The 24,774-nt window shown below is 39.0% G+C and overlaps 1 protein-coding gene across 4 annotated transcripts in view; it reads left to right on the top strand.

The window, feature by feature from the left end:
- TPST1 (tyrosylprotein sulfotransferase 1) overlaps positions 1 to 24,774 on the top strand; it is a 146,310-nt gene that overhangs the window by 61,703 nt on the left and 59,833 nt on the right. For 3 of the 4 annotated variants that reach the window (XM_030795644.1, XM_003281782.3, XM_030795643.1), the window contains exon 3: positions 15,168 to 15,366. The exons of the other annotated variant lie outside the window; for it this stretch is intronic. In XM_030795644.1, the coding sequence (XP_030651504.1) occupies positions 15,168 to 15,366 (199 nt within the window). The remainder of the gene's footprint in view (positions 1 to 15,167; positions 15,367 to 24,774) is intronic. 4 annotated transcript variants of the gene reach the window in all.

Here is a 24,774-nt window from a genome sequence, read left to right as displayed (position 1 = left end):
CTCTGAGTTTGTAATTTTGATAACAGCTGCTCTGTGCCTTTTATACTTTTACAAGTCATTTTCCCTGGATATAAGATTCTTGGCTTATTTTTCTTCCATATGTATATTAAATAGATGGATCAATTTCTTCTTGGGGAAAAAAGTATTGATATTCTACAAGAAAAGAAAATTATAAGCCAGTATTTCTGCTGAATATAGATGCAAAAATCCTCAACAAAATATTAGGAAACAAAATTCGTCAGCACATTTATAAGGATCATTCACCATAATCAAATGGGACTTATATTTGGGATACAAAGGTGATTCAAAATAATGCAAATTAATGAATGCGATATACCGCATTTACAGAATGAAGGACAAAAATCATGTGATCACCTCAATAGATGCAGAAAAGGCATTTGACAAAATTCAGCATCTTTTCATGATAAAAACTCTCAACCAAATTAGATACAGAAGGAAGGTATGTCAACACAATAAAGACTGTCTGTCATAAGCCCACAGCTGACATCATCCTCAGTGGTGAAAAGTTGAAAGCTTTTCCTGCAAGATCAGGAGCAAGACAGAAGACCCACTCTTACTCCCATTCTTTTTTTTTTTTTTTTTCTGGTTTCATTCTGTTGCCCAGGTTGGAAGGCAGTAGTGCAATCACAGCTCACTGCACCTCCTCCTCCGGGCTCAAGCAATCCTTCCACCTCAGCCTCCCAAGTAGCTGGGACTACAGGCACATACCCCCATGCCTGGCTAATTTTTGTATATTTTATAGAGTTGGGGTTTTGCCATGTTGCCCAGGCTAGTCTTAAACTCCTAGGCTCAGGCAGTCCACCCACCTTGCCCTCCTAAAGTGCTGGGATTACAGGTGTGAGCCACTGTGCCTGGCCTTACTCTCGCCACTTCTCTTCAACACAGTACAGGAGTCCTAGCCAGAGCAATTAAGCAAGAGACAGAAATAAAAGGCATCCACATCAGAAAGGAAGAAACTAAATTGTCTCTGTTTGCTGATGACATGATCTTACATATAGAAAGTCCTAAAGACTCCACGAAAAATTGTTAGAACTAGTTAATGAATTCAGTAAAATTTCAAGATACAAAGTCAACATTCAAAAATCAGTAGTGTTTCTATACACTAACAATGAACTGTCCAAAAAAGAAATCATGAAAACAATCTCATTCACAGTAGCTACCACAAAAAGAAAAAACTTACAAATAAATTTAATCAAGGAGGTGAAAGACTTGTACACTAAGAACTATAAAACACTGATGAAAGAAACTGAACACACTAATAAATGGAAACGTATGCTGTATTTGTGGATTGGAATATTGTTAAAATGGCCACACTACCTAAAAATATCTATAGATTTCAATAAAATCCCTATCAAAATTTCAATGACATTTTCACAGAAATAGAAAAAGCACTTGGAAAATTTATATAGAACTACAAAAAGCCCCAAATAGTCAAAGCAATCTTGATAGAAAAGAACAAAGCTGGATGCATCACAGTATTTGACTTCAAAATATACTGTAAAGCTATGGTAATCAGAATAACATGGTACTGGCATAAAAACAGACATACAAACCGGTGGAACTGAATAGAGAGCCCCCAGAAATAAACCCACATATTTATGGTCAGTTGATCTTAAGGGTGCCAAGAATACACAATAGAGAAAAGACAGTCTCTTAAATAATGTTGGGAAAACTGGATATCCACATGAGAAGAATGAAGTTAGTCTCTTACCCCACATCATATACAACCCCACATATATACCACGTCAACTCAAAATGGATCAAAGTTTTATCTTGAAAAAAAATTTTTTTTTTCTTTTGAGACAGGGTCTCACTCTGTCACCCAGGCTGGAGTACAGTGGTGTGATCTTGGCTCACTGCAACCTCTGTCTCCTGGGTTCAAGTGATTCTCTCACCTGAGCCTTCCTAGTAGCTGGGACTACAGGCATGTGCTATCACGCCCAACTAATTTTTGATGTTGTTTTCTTTTTTCTTTCTTTTCTTTAATTTTCTTTTTTTTTTCTTTGGTAGAGACGGGGTTTCACCATGTTGGCCAGGCTGGTCTTGAACTCCTGACCTTAAGAGACCCACCTTCTGGCCGGGCGCGGTGGCTCACGCCTGTAATCCCAGCGCTTTGGGAGGCCGAGGTGGGTGGATCACAAGGTCAGGAGGTCGAGACCATCCTGGCTAACACGGTGAAACCCCGTTTCTACTAAAAATACAAAAAATTAGCCAGGTATGGTGGTGGGTGCCTGTAGTCCCAGCTACTCGGGAGGCTGAGGCAGGAGAATGGCGTGAACCCGGGAGGTGGAGCTTCAAGTGAGCCGAGATCGTGTCACTGCACTCCAGCCTGGGCAACAGAGTGAGACTCTGTCTCAAGAAAAAAAAAAAAAGATCCACCTGCCTCGGCCTCTGAAAGTGCTGGGATTACAGGCATGAGCCACCTGCACCTGGCCTCAAAATGGATTAAAGGTTTAAATGTAAAACCTGAAACTGTATAACTACCAGAAGAAGACATAAGGGAAAAGCTCTGTGACATTGGTCTGGGCAATGAATTTTTGGATTTGACCTCAAAAGCACTGGCAACAAAAACAAAAATGGTCATATGGGATTATGTCAAACAAAAAAGCTCGGCACAGTAAAGGAAACTATCAACAGAGTGAAGAGACAACCTATAGAATGGGTTGATATATTTGCAAACCATATATCTGATACGGAGTTAATATCCAAAAGATATAAGGAACTCAATTCGGCAAGAAAACAAATAATCTAAAAAAATGGGCAAAGAACCTGATAGACATTTATCAAAAGAAGACATACAAATGGCCAACAGTTACATGAAAAAAATGCTTAGCATCGCTAATCATCAGAGAAATGCAAATTAAAACTACAGTGTACCTCATACCTGTTCGAATGGCTATTATAAAAAAGATAGGCTGGGCCGGGCACGGTGGCTCACGCTTGTAATCCCAGCACTTTGGGAGGCCGAGGCGGATGGATCACGAGGTCAGGAGATCGAGACCACGGTGAAACCCTGTCTCTACTAAAAATACAAAAAAATTAGCCGGGCGTGCTGGTGGGCGCCTGTAGTCCCAGCTACTCGGAGAGGCTGAGGCAGGAGAATGGCGTGAACCCGGGAGGCGGAGCTTGCAGTGAGCCGAGATTGCGCCACTGCACTCCAGCCTGGGCGACAGAGTGAGACTCCGTCTCCAAAAAAAAAAAAAAAAAAAAAAAAAGGCTGGTCGTGGTGGCTCCCGCCTGTAATCCCTGCACTTTGGGAGGCCGAGGTGGGCGGATCACGAGGTCAGGAGGTTGAGACTATGCTGACTAACACGGTGAAATCCCGTCTGTACTAAAAATACAAAAAATTAGCCGGGCGTGGTGATGGGTGCCTGTAGTCCCAGCTACTTGGGAGGCTGAGGCAGGAAAATGGCGTGAACCCGGGAGGTGGAGCTTGCAGTGAGCCGAGATGGAGCCACTGCACTCCAGCCTGGGCGACAGAGCGAGACTCTGTCTCAAAAAATAAATAAATAAAAATAAAAAAAGATAACAAGTGTTGGCAAAGATGTGGAGAAAAGGGAGACCTATACACTGTTGGTGAGACTGTAACTTGGTACAGCCGTTACGGAAAACAACATGGAGGTTCCTCAAAAAATTGAAAATAGAGCTACCATATGATCCAGCAATCACACTACCAGGTATGTACCCAAAGAAATTGAAATCAGAACGTGGTAGAGATACCTGCACTCACATGTTCATTACAGCACTATTCACAATAGCCAAGATATCAACCCAAGCGTCCATTCACAGATGAATGGATAAAGAAAATGTGGCATATATACATAATGGAATACTATTTAGCCTTTAAAAGGAGGAAATCTTGTCATTTGCAAAATCGTTAATAAACCTGTAGAACATCATTGTAAATGAAATAAGCCAGGCATGGAAAGACAAATACTTGGGATCTTATTTCTATGTAGAACCTAAAAAAGTCAAATTCATAGAAGCAAGAGTAGAATGGTAGTTACCAGGGCCTGGAAGTTAGAGGAGTGGGGATTAGAGATGTTGGATTAAAGGATATAAAATTTCATTTAGACAGGAAAAATAAGTTCAAGAGATGTATACTGTGGTGACTACAGTTAATAACAGTGTATTCTATACTTGAAAATTGCTCAGAGACTAGATTTTAAATGTTCTCATGACAAAAGAGTGATTATATGAGGTAATGCACATGTTAATTAGCTTGATTGAGCCATTTCACCATGTATACATATTTTAAAACATGTTATATATTCAGTTTTCATCAGTTTAAAAAACTTAATTTTTTTAAAAAAACTTTTTATGTTGAAAAGTCTGATCTAATTTTCTTCTCCTATAGGTAATTTGGATACCTATACTTTGCCTAGATACTCAAATATTTTTTCTTTAAAGTACAATAATTTTACTAGAATATGTTTTGTTGGTCATCATATAGCAGATATTCTCAGAGATGCCATGTGTTCTGTCAATATATAGATTAAAAACCTTTTTTTAAAGAATGTTTTCTTAAATTTTGGTTTTTAGTATTTGCTGTGTTAACTAACTTTGATTTTCTTCAAAGACTCCTATTTTTCATGTTAGACTTGTTTTTGCCTGTTAATATTTTTCACTTTCTTTTGAATTGTTTTATCTCTTCTTAAATTTTAAAAACATTTATTCTATATATATATATATATATATATGTATTTTTTTGAGACAGAGCCTCACTTTGTCTCCCAGGCTGGAGTGCAGTGGTGTGATCTCGGCTCACTGCAACCTCTGCCTCCTGGGTTCAAGTGATTCTCCTGCATCAGCCTCTCAAGTAGCTGGGAGTACAGGCATGTGCCATCATGCCCAGCTAATATTTCTTCTATTTTCAATTAGTTTAAATTGGAAAGCTTTTAAATCTTGGAAGGCATTCTATTTCACTTTTAATTTCTTTTAAGATTCTCTCGTATTTATTAACTCTTGTCTTCCTTCTAGTTTAGTGTATTTCTGTAATGATTTTTCCTTCCATTTCTAAATTCCTGAGCTCTATCACCTTATTTCTAATATGGTTTATGTATCATTTTCTCAATGTCTTTTAGCTTGTTTTAAAATAGTAAGTTACAATTTTAATGTTTTGTGGGCATGTCTTTTTTTGTCTATAGGAATGTTCTTCCTCTTCTCTGTTTTCTTTTAACAACTCTTTATGGTATTTGACCAAATACTTTTGTCACTCATTTTTACTGAAAAACACTTTTCTCAAGCTTTTGGGAGGAGGAATAGTTCAAGCTGTCTTTATTAATTTCATAGCTCTCCCTCTCCTGTTTTTTGGTTTTGTTCTGGTAAAGCGTTAAATAATATGGTAGCTTGCTTTCTGAGACTTCCTGACTCCATAGCCTCCCCTTGCTTGTATCTGGGCCTTCTCTTCCCTTTGTTTCTGTCACCATTGTAATAGCCCAATTCTGATTCTCCTCCCAGAAGTTTCTAATTGCGATGTCCTGTCCTGGAAAGGAGCTTTGGCTGGTTGGTTTCAAGTTCATGTTTCCCATCTTTCTCTGGCCCCTTTCAGAACCTACCAGTGGCCCTCATAGTCACTTTTTGGTTTGATGAAACCCTTCCCAATTTCAGCTGGTGTTCTCAAATAGATCTGCTCTGATTTTTAGAGTTTGGTTTATGGCTGCTTTGGTGTTTCCTATTCTCAGTTTTCAGATGCGTTGTTGCTTCTTTTTCTTTCACCACATTAACATTCATTCCATGCGGGGATTGTGGTTACTGTTGGTTGTCTCCACGAACTTGTATTTTGGAGTTTGTGAGCTACTTTGTCATCTAGTTTTGTTGTCCATGGTGTTTTAGTTTTGTTATCGGATTACTTTGTATGTTTTTAGGGAATGACTTGGTGAGACCAAAACTATTCAGAATAGTTTTTTCTATTTGGATGATCTCACCAAATCATCCCCTAAATCTATCCAAATTAGAAAATCTATTCAAATAGGAAAAACCATTCTGTGATTACTCAGATTCCCTCTCATTTCCAGTGCCTAGACTCTAAGTGACTAGGGAGTCATTGCAGGATTTTGGGCAATGGAGTGACGTGACCTGACTGGTGTTTTAAAGCCTCTGTCTGGTGATAGACTGAGAATAGACCACAGGGATGTAGAGGAAGAAGTAGGGGGACCTATTAGAAGAATGTTGCAGAAATAGGCTGGGTGGATCACTTGAGGTCAGGAGTTTGAGACCAGCCTGGCCAACATGGCGAAACCCTGTCTCTACTAAAAATACAAAAATTAGCTGGGCATGGTAGTGGGCGCCTGTAATCCTAGCTACTCAGGAGGCTGACGCTGGAGAATTGCTTGAGCCCATGAGGTGGAGGTTGCAGTGTGCTGAGATTGTGCCACTGCACTCTAGCCTGGGCAACAAGAAAGAGACTCCATCTCAAAAAAAAAAAAAAAAAAATTGCAGAAATCCAGGTGAGAGATGTTGGTTTGGACTTGGGGAGCAGCGGTGGAGTTAATGAGAAAGTGGCCAGATTTGCATATATTTTGAGGTACAGTTGATAAGATTTCCTGATGGATTTGATGTGAAGTATGAGAGAATGTAGTTGAAAAATAACTCTGGTTTTGTTCTGAGCAACTGTAAGAATGGAGTTGCTTTTAACTGAGATTAGGAGGCTGAGGCTGCCGTGCAGGTAAGGTAGACTTTAGGGGTGACATAAAGAGTTCAGTTTGGACCATGTTGAGCTTGAGATAGTTATTAGACTTCTGAGTGAAGATACTCTTTGTGATTCTGCCAGTCCCATGACAGCATGAGGTAAAGAAAGACATTGGGCCGCGCGCAGTGGCTCACGCCTGTAATCCCAGCACTTTGGGAGGTCGAGGCGGGCGGATCACGAGGTTAGGAGATTGAGACCATCCTGGCTAACACGGTGAAACCCTGTTTCTACTAAAGATACAAAAAAAATTAGCTGGGCTTGGTGGCGGGCGCCTGTAGTCCCAGCTACTGGGAGGCTGAGGCAGGAGAATGGCGTGAACCCGGGAGGTGGAGCTTGCAGTGAGCCGAGATCGCACCACTGCACTCCAGCCTGGGTGGCAGAGCGAGACTCAGTCTGAAAAAAAAAAAAAAAAAAAGAGATTGTTTATCATAGAAAATTGGAAAATAGGCCGGGCGCGGTGGCTCACGCTTGTAATCCCAGCACTTTGGGAGGCCAAGGCGGGCGGATCACGAGGTCAGGAGATCAAGACCACAGTGAAACCCTGTCTCTACTAAAAATACAAAAAAAACTAGCCGGGCGTGGTGGCGGGCGCCTGTAGTCCCAGCTACTCGGAGAGGCTGAGGCAGGAGAATGGCGTGAACCCGGGAGGCAGAGCTTGCAGTGAGCCGAGATTGCGCCACTGCACTCCAGCCTGGGCGATAGAGCGAGACTCCGTCTCAAAAAAAAAAAAAAAGAAAATTGGAAAATATGGGTAAGTTAGGTAAGAAAATAAAAATCATGCTTCATTGTAAACATTCTGATATGATTGTAAACATACATATAACATGCATTTAGAACACACTGCTTTTTTCTTTCCAACTTTTAGGTTCAGGGAGTACATGCACAGGTTTGCTACCGGTAAATTGTCTGTCATGGGAGTTTGGTGTACAGATTGTTTCATCACCCAGTAATAAGCATAGTACTCTATGGGTAGTTTTTCGATCCTCACCTTCCTCCCACCCTCGACCCTTAAGTAGGCCCAAGCGTCTGTTGTTCCCCTCTTTGTATCTATGTGTACTCAGTGCTTAGCTAGCACTTATAAGTGAGAACATGCAGTATTTGGTTTTCTGTTCTCGTATTAATTTGCTTAGGATAATGGCCTCCAACTCCATCCATGTTGCTGCAAAGGACATTATTTCATTTTTTTTATAGCTGTGTAGTATTCGTGGTGTATATCTACCACATTTTCATCATCCAGTCCACTGTTGTGGGCATTTAGGTTAGTTCCATGTCTTAGCTATTGTGAACAGTGCTGCGATGAACATACAGTTACATGTGTCTTTATAGTAGAATGACTTATATTCTTGTGGGTATATACCCAGTAAGGGGGTTACTAGGGGGTTACTGGGTCTAATGGTAGTTCTAAGTTCTTTGAGAAATCTTTGAACTGCTGTCCACAGTGGCTAAACTAATTTACATTCCCACCAGCAATACATAAGCATACTCTTTTCTTTTCTTTTTTTGTTTTGTTTTGTTTTAAAACTAAAGCTTATTCTGGCCAATTTACTCTACTATTTTCTAATAACAGCTCATAGATCAGAAACGGTCTTTGTTTTAAACCTTCCTATCCATATCAAACACAATGATGTTGGGGTAAGAGAGGCCTTTTCTCTAAATGAAAATACAATACTTATTCTGTATAATTCTAGGGGGCCCAGAGATGTGGAAATAATGTATTTGTAAGAATTATATTAAACAATCTTTATTTGATAAATAGTACCTTACAATCCTAATGCTATCTATCAAGCTTCAATAAGAGCAATTTCAGCATCAAGTAATGAACAGTAGCTAAACTAACAAGAGATCAATCAAAAGGGCTTTAAATGGAGCAGCACTAGCTGATGTGCTGCTAAGGCTCTGGGCATTCAGGACTCTCCTACAGGGAAAACGGAATCAAACCAGCAGGTGCTCTGGACCTAAGCCATCACATTGTGACCTGCCTCCCTCCTGGGGGCGTGGTGGTCCACAGTCCTCCTGGCACTTCTCGGCCCTTGTGGGTTGCAGACGGAAATCCAGGCACCAAAGGACAGCTTGGGAAAGGCTGGAACTTGACCTCACAGTCAACTGGCTTCTGCCTATTGTGGTCATTTTCTTTCTAGAGCACCTAGAGCACTCGCACAGTGGACGTGGCAGCCATCCAGCATTCTTGGGCTGTTTTCTCATAGAAGAGGGTCTTCCCCTAAGCATTGGAAGTGTCTTTCTCCAATTCCTGGGCCAGATCTTGGGCCATCTTCTTGTAGGTCATGGGTCTGACACACACGGTTCAAGTTTTCGTGGCCATTGTGAATGGGATTGTGTTTTTGATTTAGCTCTCAGCTTGGATATTGTTGGTGTATGGAAGTGCTATTGATTTTTGTACAATGATTTTGTATCCTGAAACCTACTGAAGTTGTTTATCAGATCTAGGAGCTTTTGGGCAGAGACTGTGGGGTTTTCTAGGTATAAAGGCATATCATCTGCAAATATGGAAGATAGTTGACTTCCACGCTTCCTGGATGCATTTATTTATTTTTCTTACTACTCTGTCTAGGACTTCCACTACTGTGTTGAGTAGGAGTGGTGAGAGACGGCATCCTGGTCTTACTCTGGTTCTCAATGGGAAAACTTCCAGTATGGTATGCTTCCAGCAGCACATCAACTGGTGCTGCTCCCTTTAAAGCACTTTTGATTGATTTCTTGTTAGTTTAGCTATTGTTCATTACTTGATGCTGAAATTGCTCTTATTGAAGTTTGATAGATAGCATTAGAATTGTAAGGTACTATTTATCAAATAAAGATTGTTTAATATAATTCTTACAAATACATTATTTCCACATCTGTGGGCCCTCCAGAACATTTCAGCATGTTCTGGATGTTGGCTGTGGGTTTGTCATAGATATCACTTATTGTTTTGAGGTATGTTCCTTCGATGCCTAGTTTGTTGAGGGTTTTTAACATGAAGGGATGCTGAATTTTATTGAAAGCATTTTCTGTGTCTATCGAGATGATCATGTAGTTTTTGTCTTTAGTTCTGTTTATGTGATGAGTCACGTTTATTGGTTTGTGTGTGTTGAACCAACCTTGCATCCCAGGGATAAAGCCTACTTGATTGTGGTGGATTAGCCTTTTGATGTGCTTCTAGTTTCTGTTTCCTAGTATTTTTGTTGAGGATTTTTGCATCTACGTTCATCAGGGATATTGGCCTGAAGTTTTCTTTTTTTGTTGTATCTCTGCTAGGTTTTGGTATGAGAATGATGCTGACCTCATAGAATAAGTTGGCAAGGAGTCCCTCTTCCTGAATTTTTGGGAATAGTTTCAGTAGTATTATCACAAGGTCTTCTTTATACATCTGATAGAATTTGGTTATGAATCCCTCCTGTCTAGGGCTTTTTCTGGTTGGTAGGTTTTTTAGTGCTAATTCAATTTAGGAATGCATTATTGGTCTGTAGAACACATTTTCACAAAGTTGAATTTCTATTGTATATACATTTTAAAATCTTCTTTCACAAGACATGACCTGAGCATTTTCTAATAGTGAAAGTCTTTGAAAACATGGTTTTTAATGGTATTTCATTACATGTTTTACTGTAATAAACCTAACCACTTGGATTATGTACTCTTTCACTCATTCCTTTTTGCATGTCCGTTCCATCCCCTATGCTTTAATATGGAGGATTTGGTTTCTTGTAGTAGTTCCTGGGTATCATAATTCAGACCTGTGGTTTGGCAGTCAGCCTGGCTGTAGTGTTTAACTGAGTCTCATGGAAGATCCATGCTTAAAATGAATGTCGTGGAGAATTATATTCACCTCAGTCATTCAGGACTTTGGCATAGACCCCATTCCTTGAGGAGGAGTTGCTGCCACTGTGACTGCCACAGAGGGAAGGAAGCCTGGGCACTTGGGACTGGGGAGAACTTGCTGAGTCACAGATACCTTGTCTCAGTGTGCATGGGCTGTGTGTATTGAAATGTACCAGTCTGTGAGGCACTGTGTTTTGAGGTCCCAGTAAGCTAAAGGGGGGTAGAATGGTATCTAGTTCATACCCTAGTATGCTTTAGGTCTAAATGTTGGTTAATTCTGGAAGGACTGAAGGAATAGGGGAGATTTAATGAGCTCCTTGCAGTCTGCAGGTTATTATCGAGAGAAGAAAATTAGGCTCTCAGTTCCAGGCCCATTTCCCTCTAATCACTGTATCCTTTTGAACAAAAATTGGCAAACTTTTTCAGTAAAGGGCCAGATATTTTTAGCTTTGCAGGCCATATGATTTCTGTTGTAAGCATTGAGCTCTTCTGTTACAGAGCAAAAGCAGCCATAGGCAGTACAGGAACAAATGGCCATGATTGTGTTCTAGTAAAACTTTATTTACATAACAGGCAGCAGGCCAGATTAGAGCAATAGTTGTCAACTCCTGCTTTGAAAATGTTTTGGAAACTGTGCCTCTGTCTGTTAGTGGTCATTATCCCCAGTCTCTTAGGATCAGAGTTTTTCTTAGATTACAAAGCTAGATCATACAGACCTGACTTCTAGGTCTGCGTTCTCTCCACTACACTTTGCTGCCTCTTAGAAAAACATAAGCTAAATAACTGGAACCCATGGAAAGAGGGAAAAGTGAAGCCCAGAGAGCTGATGCGGGACTAAGAGGCAACTCTGAGAGTTTCAATGTGGAATGTTTGTGTGGCTCCCCAACCAGACCGTGACCTCCTTGAAGATTGGGACTGCATCGTATCTTGTTCTCATTTTCTATTTTATTTTAATGATCTATCCTTTGGGTTGAACGAATGTGTTTCTTGAACCCAATAAGTGCAACACTGAGTAAATGCTTGTTTCTTTTCTCCCTTCCATCCTCCCAACTTAGTAGCTTCAATACATTCTTAGCTCTCCTCACTTGCTATTCTCTAACCATACCACGTGGCTGGGCACGGTGGCTCACTCCTGTAGTCCCAGCACTTTGGGAAGCCGAGGTGGGCAGATCACCTGAGGTCAGTAGTTCAAGACCAGCCTGGCCAACGTCGCAAAACCCCACTAAACATACAAAAATTAGCTGGGTATGGTGATGTGTGCCGGTAATCCCAGCTACTCAGGAGGCTGAGGCAGGAGAATCACTTGAACCCAGGAGGCAGAGGTTACAGTGTGCTGAGGTTGCGTCACTGCACTCCAGCCTGGGTGACAGAGCAAGAGTCTGTCTCAAAAAAAAAAAAAAAAAAAAAAAAACCAGGTTATCTCCATGAATGTGAATATTGATGTGGTCCTTCTGTCAGGAAGACATCACCTGAGACCACACACAGAAAGCCTATTTTTCCTTAGGATACAGTCCTACATCAGGGTTGACAAAGTTTTTCTGTAAGGGTTAGATAGTAAATATTTTAGATTTTGCAAGCCATATGGTCTCTTCCTCAGCTATTCAACTCTGCCGTTGTAGTACAAGAGCAGCCATAGACAATCTATACATGAATGAGTGTGGCTGTGTTCCAGTAAACTTTACTTATGGATATTGATATTCGAATTTCACGTGATTTTCATGTGTAATGAAACGTGATTATTTTTATTTAAAACATTAAAAATGTAAAAGCCATTTTTTGCTTGCAGGCCAGACAAAAACAGGCAGTGTGAGCCAATTTAATTTAATGTGTGACTCATAGATGCTAACCCTTGCCTTAGCTGCTTAGTAACTTGCCCTAGTCATGTGTTACCCCATGAAAAGAATGACCTACTTCTGTCATATTGTCTCTAACTTCTGTCATTTCATTTATGATGCTATGTATTCGTCATGTGTACCTTTGTCTCTCTTGCTGGATTCTGAGTATCTTGAGAGGCAGGGCATGGCCTAATCAGTCATCTTTGTATCCTTAATATCAAACCCACATAGTGGGTATTTAAGAAGTGACTGTTGAATTTAAATTTTATGCTTGATATATATAAAATGTCATTTCTGCTGATCTTAAAGAGAAACACTTGACTGATATGCACAGGTTTCCCATGTTCTTCCCTTTGAGAGGCCATAGTTAACTGCATTTGCTGCTAGCGGCTCTTGTAAACTCAGCGGTTATATAGCAAAGCCTTTGCAAAGTCTTTTATTTTAGAGCTCTTTTTAAGACAAGAAATGATTATACTTTTTCTTCAAATCATTTATTCAATCATAATTATAAATATGGCTTTCGCTATTCTGATGAACCAGAGCTATCATCAGTGTGAAATAATAATGGCCATTGTTTAGTGAGCATCCAGTACATTCCAGTCAATTCAAATTTTTTCTCAAGATTTTTGGTGATCTTCGGATTGCTATTAATTTACATGTTTTTTATTGTTCTCTACACGTCAAACAAAACAAAGCAACAACATCAAAAACCCACATGCTTTTTCTTCATACTGTCTATATTATTGAATGACCAACAAACATCTGTCCTTCAAGTCAAATATTAATTAATCATAGACTCCTTTCTCTTCTTCTTCACCCCGCCATATCTAATTGGCCACTGTCTTACCTTTTTTTTTTTTTTTTTAAGATGGAGTCTTACCCTGTTGCCTAGGCTGGAGTGCAGTGGTGTGGTCTCTGTTGGAGCTTGAACTCCATCTCCCGGGTTCAAGCAATTCTCCTGCCTCAGCCTCCCAAGTAGCTGGGATTACAGACATGCATCACCACACCTGGCTAATTTTTGTATTTTTAGTAGAGATGGGATTTCGCCATGTTGGCCAGGCTGGTCTCGAACTCCTGACCTCAAATGATCCACCCACTTCGGTCTCCCAGTGTCTTAGCAGTTTTAAAAATTATCTTTGGAATTTGTCTCATCTCTATTTCTAATTCATTTAATCTAATTGAAGCCTTAATCATTTCTTTTCTTCCAACATGTTGAGCATCTATTCTGATTTTCCTGACCCCACTTGCCTCATTCTCCAATTATTCTTCCCATAGTTATCAGCACTGAATGCTAATAATAATACTTTGTTCATATCAGTTGTTATTAAAACTCTTCACTTATTCCTTATTATCTTCAAGGTAAGCCCAGCTTCCCAGTCATGACATACAAGACTCTATGTGTGACCCCAATACTTAACACAGATGTGTTTCAGAATTCAGAATTTTTTGGATTTTAGAAAAGTAATACGGTTTATGCAATACATATATAACATCCTCTGCTCATTCCTGAACACTGATGGGAGTGAATGGCAGGTGCTTTTAATAATTACGCTGAGGTAAATTATGCTAGGTGTAAACTGGACCTGTCCTGGGCAAACCAGGATGTTCTTTACACAGGTTAAGAATGTCAAGCAAAGAACATTAGGGATGAAACAATACAGGGAGAATAGATAGAGTGAAGGGAGCATTGGGTTCAGTGGAGTCCTGGAGAAATATTTGAAAAGGGAGAAAGGAATGTGGCTCTTGAGGCAGGAGGGAAACCTGGAGCAGGTAGCCCCACAGAATCCCAGGGAAGAGGCATTGTTTTTCTATTATTTTGGAAGCAGAGCCCATTTAGGAGACTCCTCATCAGATAATGATTATTCACTGAGAGGTTATATTCTTAATTAAAAGGGCCTTTACCTTTTCTTAGAATACTATGTTTGAATGACTTTTTATGTATTACGATATAAAAGTCTCTTTTAAGCATTTCTGTTTTATAGCCATTTGGCCAAAATCTAATTCAGATCCAGCTTAAATCCAAATGTCATTTCATGCTATATTTTATCCTGAGGTTGCTAGTTATTTAGTCAAATATAGTGAGTATAATCACTACAGGCTTAGAGTAAATTTCCATGTCAAGAGGTAGAACACATTTATTCTGTAATATTGAATCCTGTAATATTGAAAATCAAAAACAGCCCTTTTTTTTCTTCTGTAGAAAATACGATTTTTAAGGAAGTCAGCAGGAAAATAGAACAAGTGAATATTTTACATTCTTAGTGGTTTATGGTTGGCAGTTTTCCCCCAACATTTTGTTATGAAAAGTTAAAATGTACAGAAGAATTGAAAGACTTATACCCACCAGCTAGATTCTGCCATTAACATGTTGCTGTATTTACTTTATCACTGTCCATCTGTTTGACCATCTATTTGTCCCTCTTTCCATCCATCAGTCTATCTTTTTTTTTGGTAAGCATTTCAAGTAAGTTGACTGGCAGTTTTTCTAAGCAGCCGTATATTTTGTTACTGTTTTTTTCCTGGATGTTGTAATTACAGTGTCAAAACATTTAATGCATATGTTTCGGCTAAACCTTTTTCCTATTTCTAGAAATCTGAGATTGCCAATATTATCCCTGTCAATCTTAAATTATTTTTTAATTCTGGTAAATAGTGTCAAACCTGATTAGTGCCCTCTTTCTCAATTGTTTTGTAATCCAGACAATTAAAACTGTTAGTCATTAAAACATAATTTATAGTGGTTTTAAGGCATGATTTTCTAAATTTTAAATAAATATTTGTTCATATTATGTTGTTTTCAGAGTGGAGAGATCTACAGACCAAGTAATCAAGCCAGTCAATGTAGGAGCTCTATCAAAATGGGTTGGGAAGATACCGCCAGATGTTTTACAAGACATGGCAGTGATTGCTCCTATGCTTGCCAAACTTGGATATGACCCATATGCCAACCCACCTAACTATGGAAAACCTGATCCCAAAATTATTGAAAACACTCGAAGGGTAAGTGAGATTTTTTAAAGCAACTGAGAAAACTAGATTTTGAATTTGGGATCTGAATACATTTTTTTCTTATTTTATTTCTTGCTGTTTAATGATCAGAAAATTATTTTGAATTAGAAAAATTTGGGCCCAGCGGCCTGGCACGCTGGCTCATGCCTGTAATCCCAGCACTTTGGGAGGTCGAGGCGGGTGGATCACAAGGTCAGGAGATCGAGACCATCCTGGCTAACACGGTGAAACCCCTTCTCTACTAAATACACAAAAAATTAACCAGGTGTGGTGGTGGGCACCCGTAGTCCCAGCTACTCGGGAGGCTGTGGCAGGAGAATGGCATGAACCTGGGAGGCAGAGCTTGCAGTGAGCAGAGATCACGCCACTGCGCTCCAGCCTGGGTAACAGAACAAGACTCCATCTCAAAAAAAAAAAAGAAAGAAAAATTTGGGCCCAGCATAGGGCTGACACCTGTAGTTTCAGCACTTTGGAAGGCCGAGGTGGGAGTGAGCCCAGGATTTCAAGACCAGCCTGGGCAACATAGTGAGACCCCCATCTCTACAAAAAATATAAAAATTAGCCAGGCATGGTGGCGCATGACTCTAGTCCCAGCTACTTGGGAGGCTGAGATGGGAGGATTGATTGAGCCTGAGAGGTCAAGGCTGCAGTGAGCTGAGACTATACCACTGCACTGTAGCCTGGGTGACAGAGCAAGACCCCGTCTCAAAATAAGAAAAAAGAACAAAGAAAAATTATATTTGTAGAATGCTTTCTTATCAGAAGTCTTCCACTGCATTTTAAGGATAACTGGCTCATTGGGGATAGTTCTTAGGGTATTTTGCTCAGTTTCTAGGAATGATACTCACTGTTGGGAGATTTATTCTCAGCCAATTACTGCAGATCTGCATAAACACCATAATTATTAGTGACCTTACTTCTGATTTCTTTGTTTCTGTAAATCTAATAGCCGCTTTACTTTTAAACCTTTGTTTAGATGAGGCATAATTTTTGGATACCTAAAAGCTAAACATTGGTTACGCTAGAAAAATTATTAAACACTAGCCTTCTGATTAAGAGAAAGTTGCTATTAAAGTGACATTACAGTTTTTATTTTAATAAGTTATGCTCACGTCTTTACAAAATATTGTTTCAGAAAGTGCTGAAAACTCACAGCTAATTAGATTATATAGCCTACCAGTTGAGTCTATTTCAAATCAGATCTTGTACATTCTTTTCTTTATTGCAGTAAGATATATTTAACATAAAATTTACCACTCTAACACTTTTAAAGTGCACAATTCAGTGGCATTAAATACATTCACCATCCATCTCCAGAACATTTTTCGTCTTCCCAAACTGAAATTCTGTACCCATACTCTTCATTCCCTAGTCCCTGTCAACTGCAGTTTTTTGTGTCACTTATGTATATTCTTTTTTGAAACTACATTTCAAATAAGACAACCATGTTAGCATAAGTTCACTGATAGGCTATTTGATTCCAAGGTGAAAATTCCTTGGCTTTGTCTGATATTCTCTTGTTTATATCAATGTCCTTCCCTCCCTACAACCATATACCGTATCATGTTTTTATTCTGTCTTTTGATAACTTTAATTGACAAATTTATGCCACATTTATTTCATGAGATTAATTTCTATGTGAATTCCTTTTTCTTAGGTATTACTTTTATGTCCCCTTTTCAATTCATTATTAGCAGCTATATGGGAAGAGCTGCCTTCTTGTAAACCATCACATATGAGGGCAAATTAAAAAAAATAATAATCGCTATCCTCTTTACACTTTTTATATATATATAAATATTTCCATTATAAAAATATAAGCTCATTATATGAAACTTACAAAATTCAAAGGATAAGAGAATAAAAATCACCTGTAATGTTCCCACCTAGACATATACACATATTATTCTTTTTATTTTCTTATTTGTTTACACATATTATTCTTAATATTTTGATGTATTTTCTCTCCTCTGCATTATGTTAAACAAAGGTAAGATTACATATATTATCTTACCTTTATATACACACAGTTTTGTATCCAGCCCTTTTAATATTCATGAGCATTTTCCCATTGTGTGCATGCTTTTTAAACATAATTTTTGTAGTTATAAACCTTCATAGAAGCCACCTTAAATTCTTTCTGAAACACAGTAGTAAATGAATGAATAAATCAACAAACAAAATACATTTCCCTGGTAGATGTTCTATAATCGATTTTACCATTTTGTTGTTTACTGTTTTCTCTTTGACAAATTATGCTGCAGTGAACATCTTTGCATATACTCAATTTTAGGATTTTTTTTTTAAGGTAGGACCAATAAAAATAGAACTAAACCAGGTTAAAGTATCTGAGATTTTTAAAAGGTGTTTGATATCTATTGATATTAAAAAACAACAACAGGCCGGGCGCGGTGGCTCATGCCTGTAATCCCAGCACTTTGGGAGGCCAAGGCGGGTGAATCACGAGGTCAGGAGATCGAGACCATCCTGGCTAACACGGTGAAACCCCGTCTCTACTAAAAATACAAAAAATTAGCCGGGCAAGCTGGTGGGCGCCTGTAGTCCCAGCTACGCGGGAGGCTGAGGCAGGAGAATGGCGTGAACCCCGGGAGGCGGAGCCTGCAGTGAGCCGAGATCACGCCACTGCACTCCAGCCTGGGTGAAAGAGCGAGACTCTGTCTCAAAAAAAAAAAAAAAAAAAAAAAGAACAACAACAACAAAAAAAACTTTGGGCTGGCCACAGTGGCTCACGCCTGTAATCCCAGCATTTTGGGAGGCTGAGGTGGGTGGATCACTTGAGCTCAGGAGTTCAAGACCAGCCTGGACAACGTGGCAAAACCCCATCTCTACAAAAAATACAAAAGTTAGCCAGGTGTGGTGGCACATGCCTCTGGTTTCAGCTGTTTGGGAGGCTGAGGTGAGAGGATTGCTTGAGCCCAGGATTTTGAGGTTACAGTGAGCTGAGATTGTGCCACTGCACTCCATCCTGGGTGATGGAGCGAGACCCTGTCTCAAGAAAACAAAAACAAAAAACAAACAAAAAGCCTTTGAACTACCAGCATAATTGAGGTAATTTATTTTAGATTTTTGTTGGTTTTAATAGATTTCATTGATTAATGTAACTGAACATTTTCCAGTTATTAGCTATATGTATATATTCTTTTATGAACTGTCTTTTAAGTTTTTACTTTATTTGAGACAGAGCCTTGGTCTGTTAGCACAATCTTGGCTTACTGCAAGCTGTGTCTCCTGGGTTCAAGTGATGATTCTCTTGTCTCAGGTGGGATTATAGGCACATGCTACCATGCCTAGCTAATTTTTTTTTTTTTTTTTTAATTTAAGATAGGGTTTTGTTGTGTTGGCCTGGCTGATCTCAAACTCCTGACCTCAAGTGATCTACCTGCCTTGGCCTCCCAAAGTGCTAGGATTACGTGAGCCACTCTTCAAAGTTTTATATGTATTAAAGTTTTGTGAGCTCTTTGTAATTGGTAATTCACAGCTATCTCCTTTGCACAATAGTGAAAGGGTTTTTTATTACCAAGATGCATGTACAATGCTATTTTGAGAGTTCTTAGGCAGTAGACATTATATTATAGTTTTCCTACGTGCAAATTGGCTTGGCTAGATTATCCTTTGCTTTCTTGAGTGGTGGGTTGGGAAAAATGCTATGGTTTGAATCCATGTGACTAAAGAATCTATTTCATACACACTTGTGGTTTTGGAAAGGATTTCAAAATACCCACTGAAATGAAAAAACACCCACCTTTTTTTTTTCCCCTGTCTCTGCCTATCTTTAAAGTGACAGATAATTTTGAGGAAGAAAAGATGAAGTGTGAACTATAATGGTGTTTTTGGGCCTTTTGTGGTAATGCATACAAACTGACAGTCTTGTTTTGTGAGGATAGTTTTCGTAAGACCTTTTTGCATACTAAATCCTGTGTATCTTCAAAGCTTTTTTGCCTGTAATAAGTCAGATGCTAATGTACCCAGCACTGATGATCATGAGGTTTTATAAAGCAGTGCTTGAAAAGAGATTGTTGATTGTTAGCTATGATATGAGATGGGCCCCAGAGAAAGAGGTGGCTGGGGAAGGTGTTTTCCTTAGTTATGGGGTGAGAGTGGGAGAAAAATCACATTTTGACTGAGAATATAGGATTTATATCTCTAAGCCTAAAAATGCTGTTTTTTGACTGAGAATATAGGATTTATATCTCTAAGCCTAAAAATGCTGTTTTTTTTTTTTTTTTGGCACAATTCTGGGTAGTCTGCAAGTAATATTGAGTCAGCACATTTTAGGGACATATTGCCCAATATTGAATAGATAATTATGCTTCATGGTTACTGTGACTCACATAGTAAATTGGTAATGAAACGTTGACATATTTTGTACCCTGTCCCACCGTAGTCTCTAATCCTAAAATTATAGTATATTTCAGTAAATGGTGCTGTCTAGGTTACATCCTCAGCCTTCTTGCATAGATTCTTAACCTTTTTAGACTTAGGAACTTATTTGAGAATTTGATGAATCCTGTGGATCCCCACCTCAGAAATACAGACACGTGAATACACAGATTTCACTCACAATTTCAGTGGATACATAGATATTCCAGAAGTCCATCAGATTAAGGACTCCTATTAGCCACAATTTCAGTGGATGCATGTGTGCTAGAAGCCCGACAGAGTAAGGACTCCTATTTTATAGTCTCCTTGCTCAAGCTCATCCACTCATAGGGCTTTCATTACAACCTATTTGCTGATTATCATAAATCTGTATTTCCTAGAGGGTCTCTTTCCTGAGCCCTAGGTTCATTGTTTCCAGCTGTCTTCTGTATGTGTCCACCAGGATGCTCTCAAGGACCTCAAATTCAAAGTCCAAAATTGAATTTATTTTCTAAACTTGTTCCCTGAGAGGCAGAAGCTAGGTGGAATTGTTCATTAAACTGAGCAGGAATCCACCTTGAGAGTGGGGATGATGCTGTGCTCATCTATACTTGCAGTACCTATGAGCCAGAGAGCAGATTTGAGGAACAGAGTCCTCAGGGCATATGGCTCAAACCCCAAAACAATTCAAGGACCTGGTTGCTAAACTTAAAGAGAGAGCTGAAAAGCAGATCCAATTTATGAATGGAATATTTAGTTGGAAACCTGAGTAGATAGTACTGAGGAAGAGCAAGTGATCAAATGGAAAAGCATGTACCAAGGTGCAGAACCCACAGTAACAAACAAGAAGAAACATGAAAATGAAGTCAGCTGGGACAGGGGTTAGATTAAATCCCTAAACCAAACAACAAACAGCTGCAGCAGCAGTTGGAATTGATATTCTTACATTAAAGGTAAAGCCTGGAATGAATGCATACTTGTGTTTTCTGGTTCCTATACCCAGCAAAAACTGCTTGTTCCTGTTTTTTTCTGTCTCCATATATAGCATGCTTATTCACCCAGTTACCCAAATTAGGTCTCCTTACTTAAAATTCATGAATGACTCCACTGTTACTACAGGATAGAGTCTAGACTTCTTAGAATGACATTTACTTTTCTAGTATTTGGGTATTTTTTCATTATCTTTTTGTCGTTGATTTCTAATGTGACCATTATGGTCAGAGAACACTCATTACGGTTTGTTTCAGTCCTTTGAAATATACTGAATATTGTTTTATGGCCAGTATATGGTCTTATGTGATCACTTGAAAAAATCTGTATTCTGTGATTGTTGCAGAGTTCTGTAAATATCAGTGAGGTCAAGAAATTTTATAGCGTTGTTACAGTCTAAATCTTATTTGATTTTTTGGTCTGCTTTATTGTTGGGAAAATTATGAATTTTTCAATTTTTCCTAACATTTCTAGCAATTTTGTTTCATGTATTTAGGATCTATATTATTGGGAACACACCCATTTAGACCTTCTTGAAGAATTAACTCTTTTGTAATTATGAAATATTTCTCTTTATCTCTGCTGTTACCCTCTGAAAGTCTACTTTGTCTGATATGAATATAGCCACAACAGTGTTTTTATGTATATTATATACATGGTATATTTTCCCCATTCTTTTACTTTTAATCTGTGTCTTTATATAGCTGGCTTTGTTTGTTAATCCAGTTTTATAGTCTCTGCCTTTTAAATGAAGAGTTAATCCACTTACATTTAATGTAATTATTCATCTGATTGGATTTAAAACTACCATCTTGCTGTTTTTTATTTGGATCATCTATTTTTGTTTCTTTGTTTCTCTTTTCCTGCCTTCTTTTGGATTAATCTTTTTTGGTATTCCATTTTATATATTATCTCCTCTTTTTAGCTATACCTCTTTGTTTTTTTTGTTTTTGCTTATAGTGGTTACTCTAAGACATGGGCTGCACATTTTTTATTTTGTAAAAATCCAGATAGTAGGCTGGGCGCAGTGGCTCACACCTGTAATCCCAGCACTTTGGGAGGCCCAGGCGGGTGGATCACAAGGTCAGGAGATTGAGACCATCCTGGCTAACGGTGAAACCCCTGTCTCTACTAAAAATACAAAAAGAATTAGCTGGGCTTGGTTATGGGTGCCTGTAGTCCCAGCTACTTGGGAGGCTGAGGCAGGAGAATGGCATGAACCCAGGAGGCGGAGCTTGCAGTGAGCTGAGATCGCTTCACTGCACTCCAGCCTGGGCAACAGAGTGAGATACCATCTCAAAAAAAAAAAAAAAATCCAGATAGTAAACATATTATGCTTTGTGGGCCACAGTTGGGCTCTTTGTTCTTTACTTGAAGATCCAGATTTTCATCTGGCATCATTTCTCTTTAGTCTGATGAACTTCCTTTAGCAGTTCTTAGAGTAAAGATATGTTGACTACTAATGCTCTTAGGTTTTTTTTTTTTAATTTGAAAATGTGTTTTTTGGGCCAGGCATGGTGGCTCATGCCTGTAATCCCAGCACTTTGGGAGGCTGAGGCAGGCGGATCACGAGGTCAGGAGATCGAGACCATCCTGGCTAACATGGTGAAACCCCGTCTCTACTAAAAATACAAAAAATTAGCCGGGCGAGGTGGCGGGCGGGAAAATGTGGTTTTTTTTTTTTTTTAATTTGAGAATATTTTGCCGGACATAGAGTTCTAGGCTGTTGGTTGTTTTGTATTTTTTTTTTTAACTTTCAACATTAAAAAGATACTATTTTATTGGCTTCCCATGTTTTTGATGAAAGTAAGCTGACATTCTTATGAGTGTAATTTTTTTTTCTTTGACTGCTATGAGATTTTTCCCTATTTTTGGTTTTCAGCAGTTTGATTATAATATACCAAATTCGCTGATCCGTTCTACTGCCATCTCCTGTGTGGGCCTCAGTTTTGATTAGTTTTTATTAGCCTACCTTTGAATTCATTGATCCCTTCTTTTTCTGTGTCCAGTCTGCTGTTAAGCCCATCTGGTGACTTCTTCATTTCAGATCATTTATTTTTCAGTTCTAGAATTTCCCTTTCTCTGCTGGAATTCTTTGCTCTTTACCCATTCTGTTGATCTTTTCCTCTAAATTATTTAGCATATTCATAATAACCTTTAAAATCTTCATCCATGGGTCTCTCCCTGTTGACTTTGTTTCTTTATTATGGGTTATAGGCACACCTTGGAGAGGCTGTGGGTTTGGTTCCAGACCACCAAAATAAAGTGAATATCCCAATAAAGCAAGTCACACATAATTTGGTTTCCCAATACATATAAAAGTTATACACTATATTGTAGTCTGTTCAGTCTATAGTAGCATTATGTCAAAAGAAAACATAATGCATATACCTTAATTTAAAATACTTTATTGCTAAAAAAATAAAATGCTAGCAATCATCCAAGCCTTCAGCAAGTCATAATCACTTTGCTGGTGGAGACTCTTACCTCCATGTTGATGACTGCTAGACCATTCAGGGTGGCGGTAGCTAAAGATTGGGATGACTATAGCAATTTGTTTTGTTATGTAATATTCTATATCCTTTGCTGTCTTTTCAACAATGTTCACAGCATCTTCACCGGGAGTAGATTCCATCTCAAGAACCACTTTCTCTGCTCATTCCTAAGAAGCAACTCCTCATTCATTCAAGTTCGATCATAAGATTGTAGCAATTCAACCACATCTTCAGGCTCACTTCTAGTTATAGTTCTTTTGCTATTTCTACCACATCTGCAGTTCCTTCCTCCACTGAAGTCTTGAACCCCTCAATGTCATCCATCTGATTCTTCCAAATTCCTGTTAACATTGAAATTTTGACCTCCCATGAATTACGAATGTTCTTAATGGCATCTAAAATGATGAATCCTTTCCAGAAGGTTTGCAGTTGACTTTGTGCAAATCCATCAGAGGAGTTAGTATCTATGGCAGCTATAGCCTTATGAAATGTATTTCTTAAATAATAATCTTGACAGGGCCAGGTGCAGTGTCTTAAACCTGTAATCCCAGCACTTTGGGAGGCCGAGGTGGGTGGATCACCTGAGGTCAGGAGTTCAAGACCAGCCTGGCCAACATGGCGAAACCCCATCTCTACAAAAATACAAAAATTAGCCGGGTGTGGTGGTGCATGTGTGTAATCCCAGCCACTCAAGAGGCTGAGACAAGAGAATCGCTTGAACCGGGGAGGGAGAGGTTGCAGCGAGCCAAGATTATGCCACTGCATTCCAGCCTGGGCAACAGAGCGAGACTCCATCTCAAAAAAAAAAAAAAACAAAAAACAAAAACCAACTTGACAGTAGAAATTACTCCTTGATCCATGGACTACAGAATGGATACTGTGTTAGCAAGCATGCAAACAGCATTCATCTCCTTGTATATCTCTATCAGAACTCGTGGGTGACAAGGTGCATTGTCAATGAGCAATAGTATTTTGTGAGGAATCTTTTTTCCTAAGCAATAGGTCTCAACAGTGGGCTGAAAATTGCACTTTTGTGTTATGGAGATAGCTTCTTTCCTTAATCTTCATGAATGAACAACCTCTACTAGCCTCCAACTTTTCCTCTTACAGCCTTTATAAAATTGAAGAGAATTAGGGCCTTGCTCTGGATTAGGCTTTGGCTTAAGGGAATGTCGTGGCTGGCTTTATCTGTCTAGTCCACTAAAACTTTTGCCATGTCTGCAGTAAGACTCTCACTTTCTTACCACTTGTGTGTTCATTGGAGTAGCACTTGAATTTACTTCAAGAACTTTTCCATTGTATTCACAGCTTGACTATTTGATGCAAGAGGCCTGGCTTTCAGTTTATCTTGGCTTTCAACATACCTTCCTCACTAAGCTTGATCGTTTCTAGCTTCTGACTTAAAGTGAGAGATATGCGACTATTCCTTTCGTTGGGACACTTAGAGCCCATTGTTGGATTATTAATCGTCCTTTTTTCAATATCAATGTGTCTCAGGAATAGGGAGGCCCAAGGAGAGGGAGAGAGATGGGGG

The sequence above is a fragment of the Nomascus leucogenys genome, chromosome 17 (genome assembly GCF_006542625.1).
Source record: "Nomascus leucogenys isolate Asia chromosome 17, Asia_NLE_v1, whole genome shotgun sequence".
Lineage (NCBI taxonomy): Eukaryota > Metazoa > Chordata > Mammalia > Primates > Hylobatidae > Nomascus > Nomascus leucogenys.
This window is presented reverse-complemented; position numbering and strand designations above follow the sequence as displayed.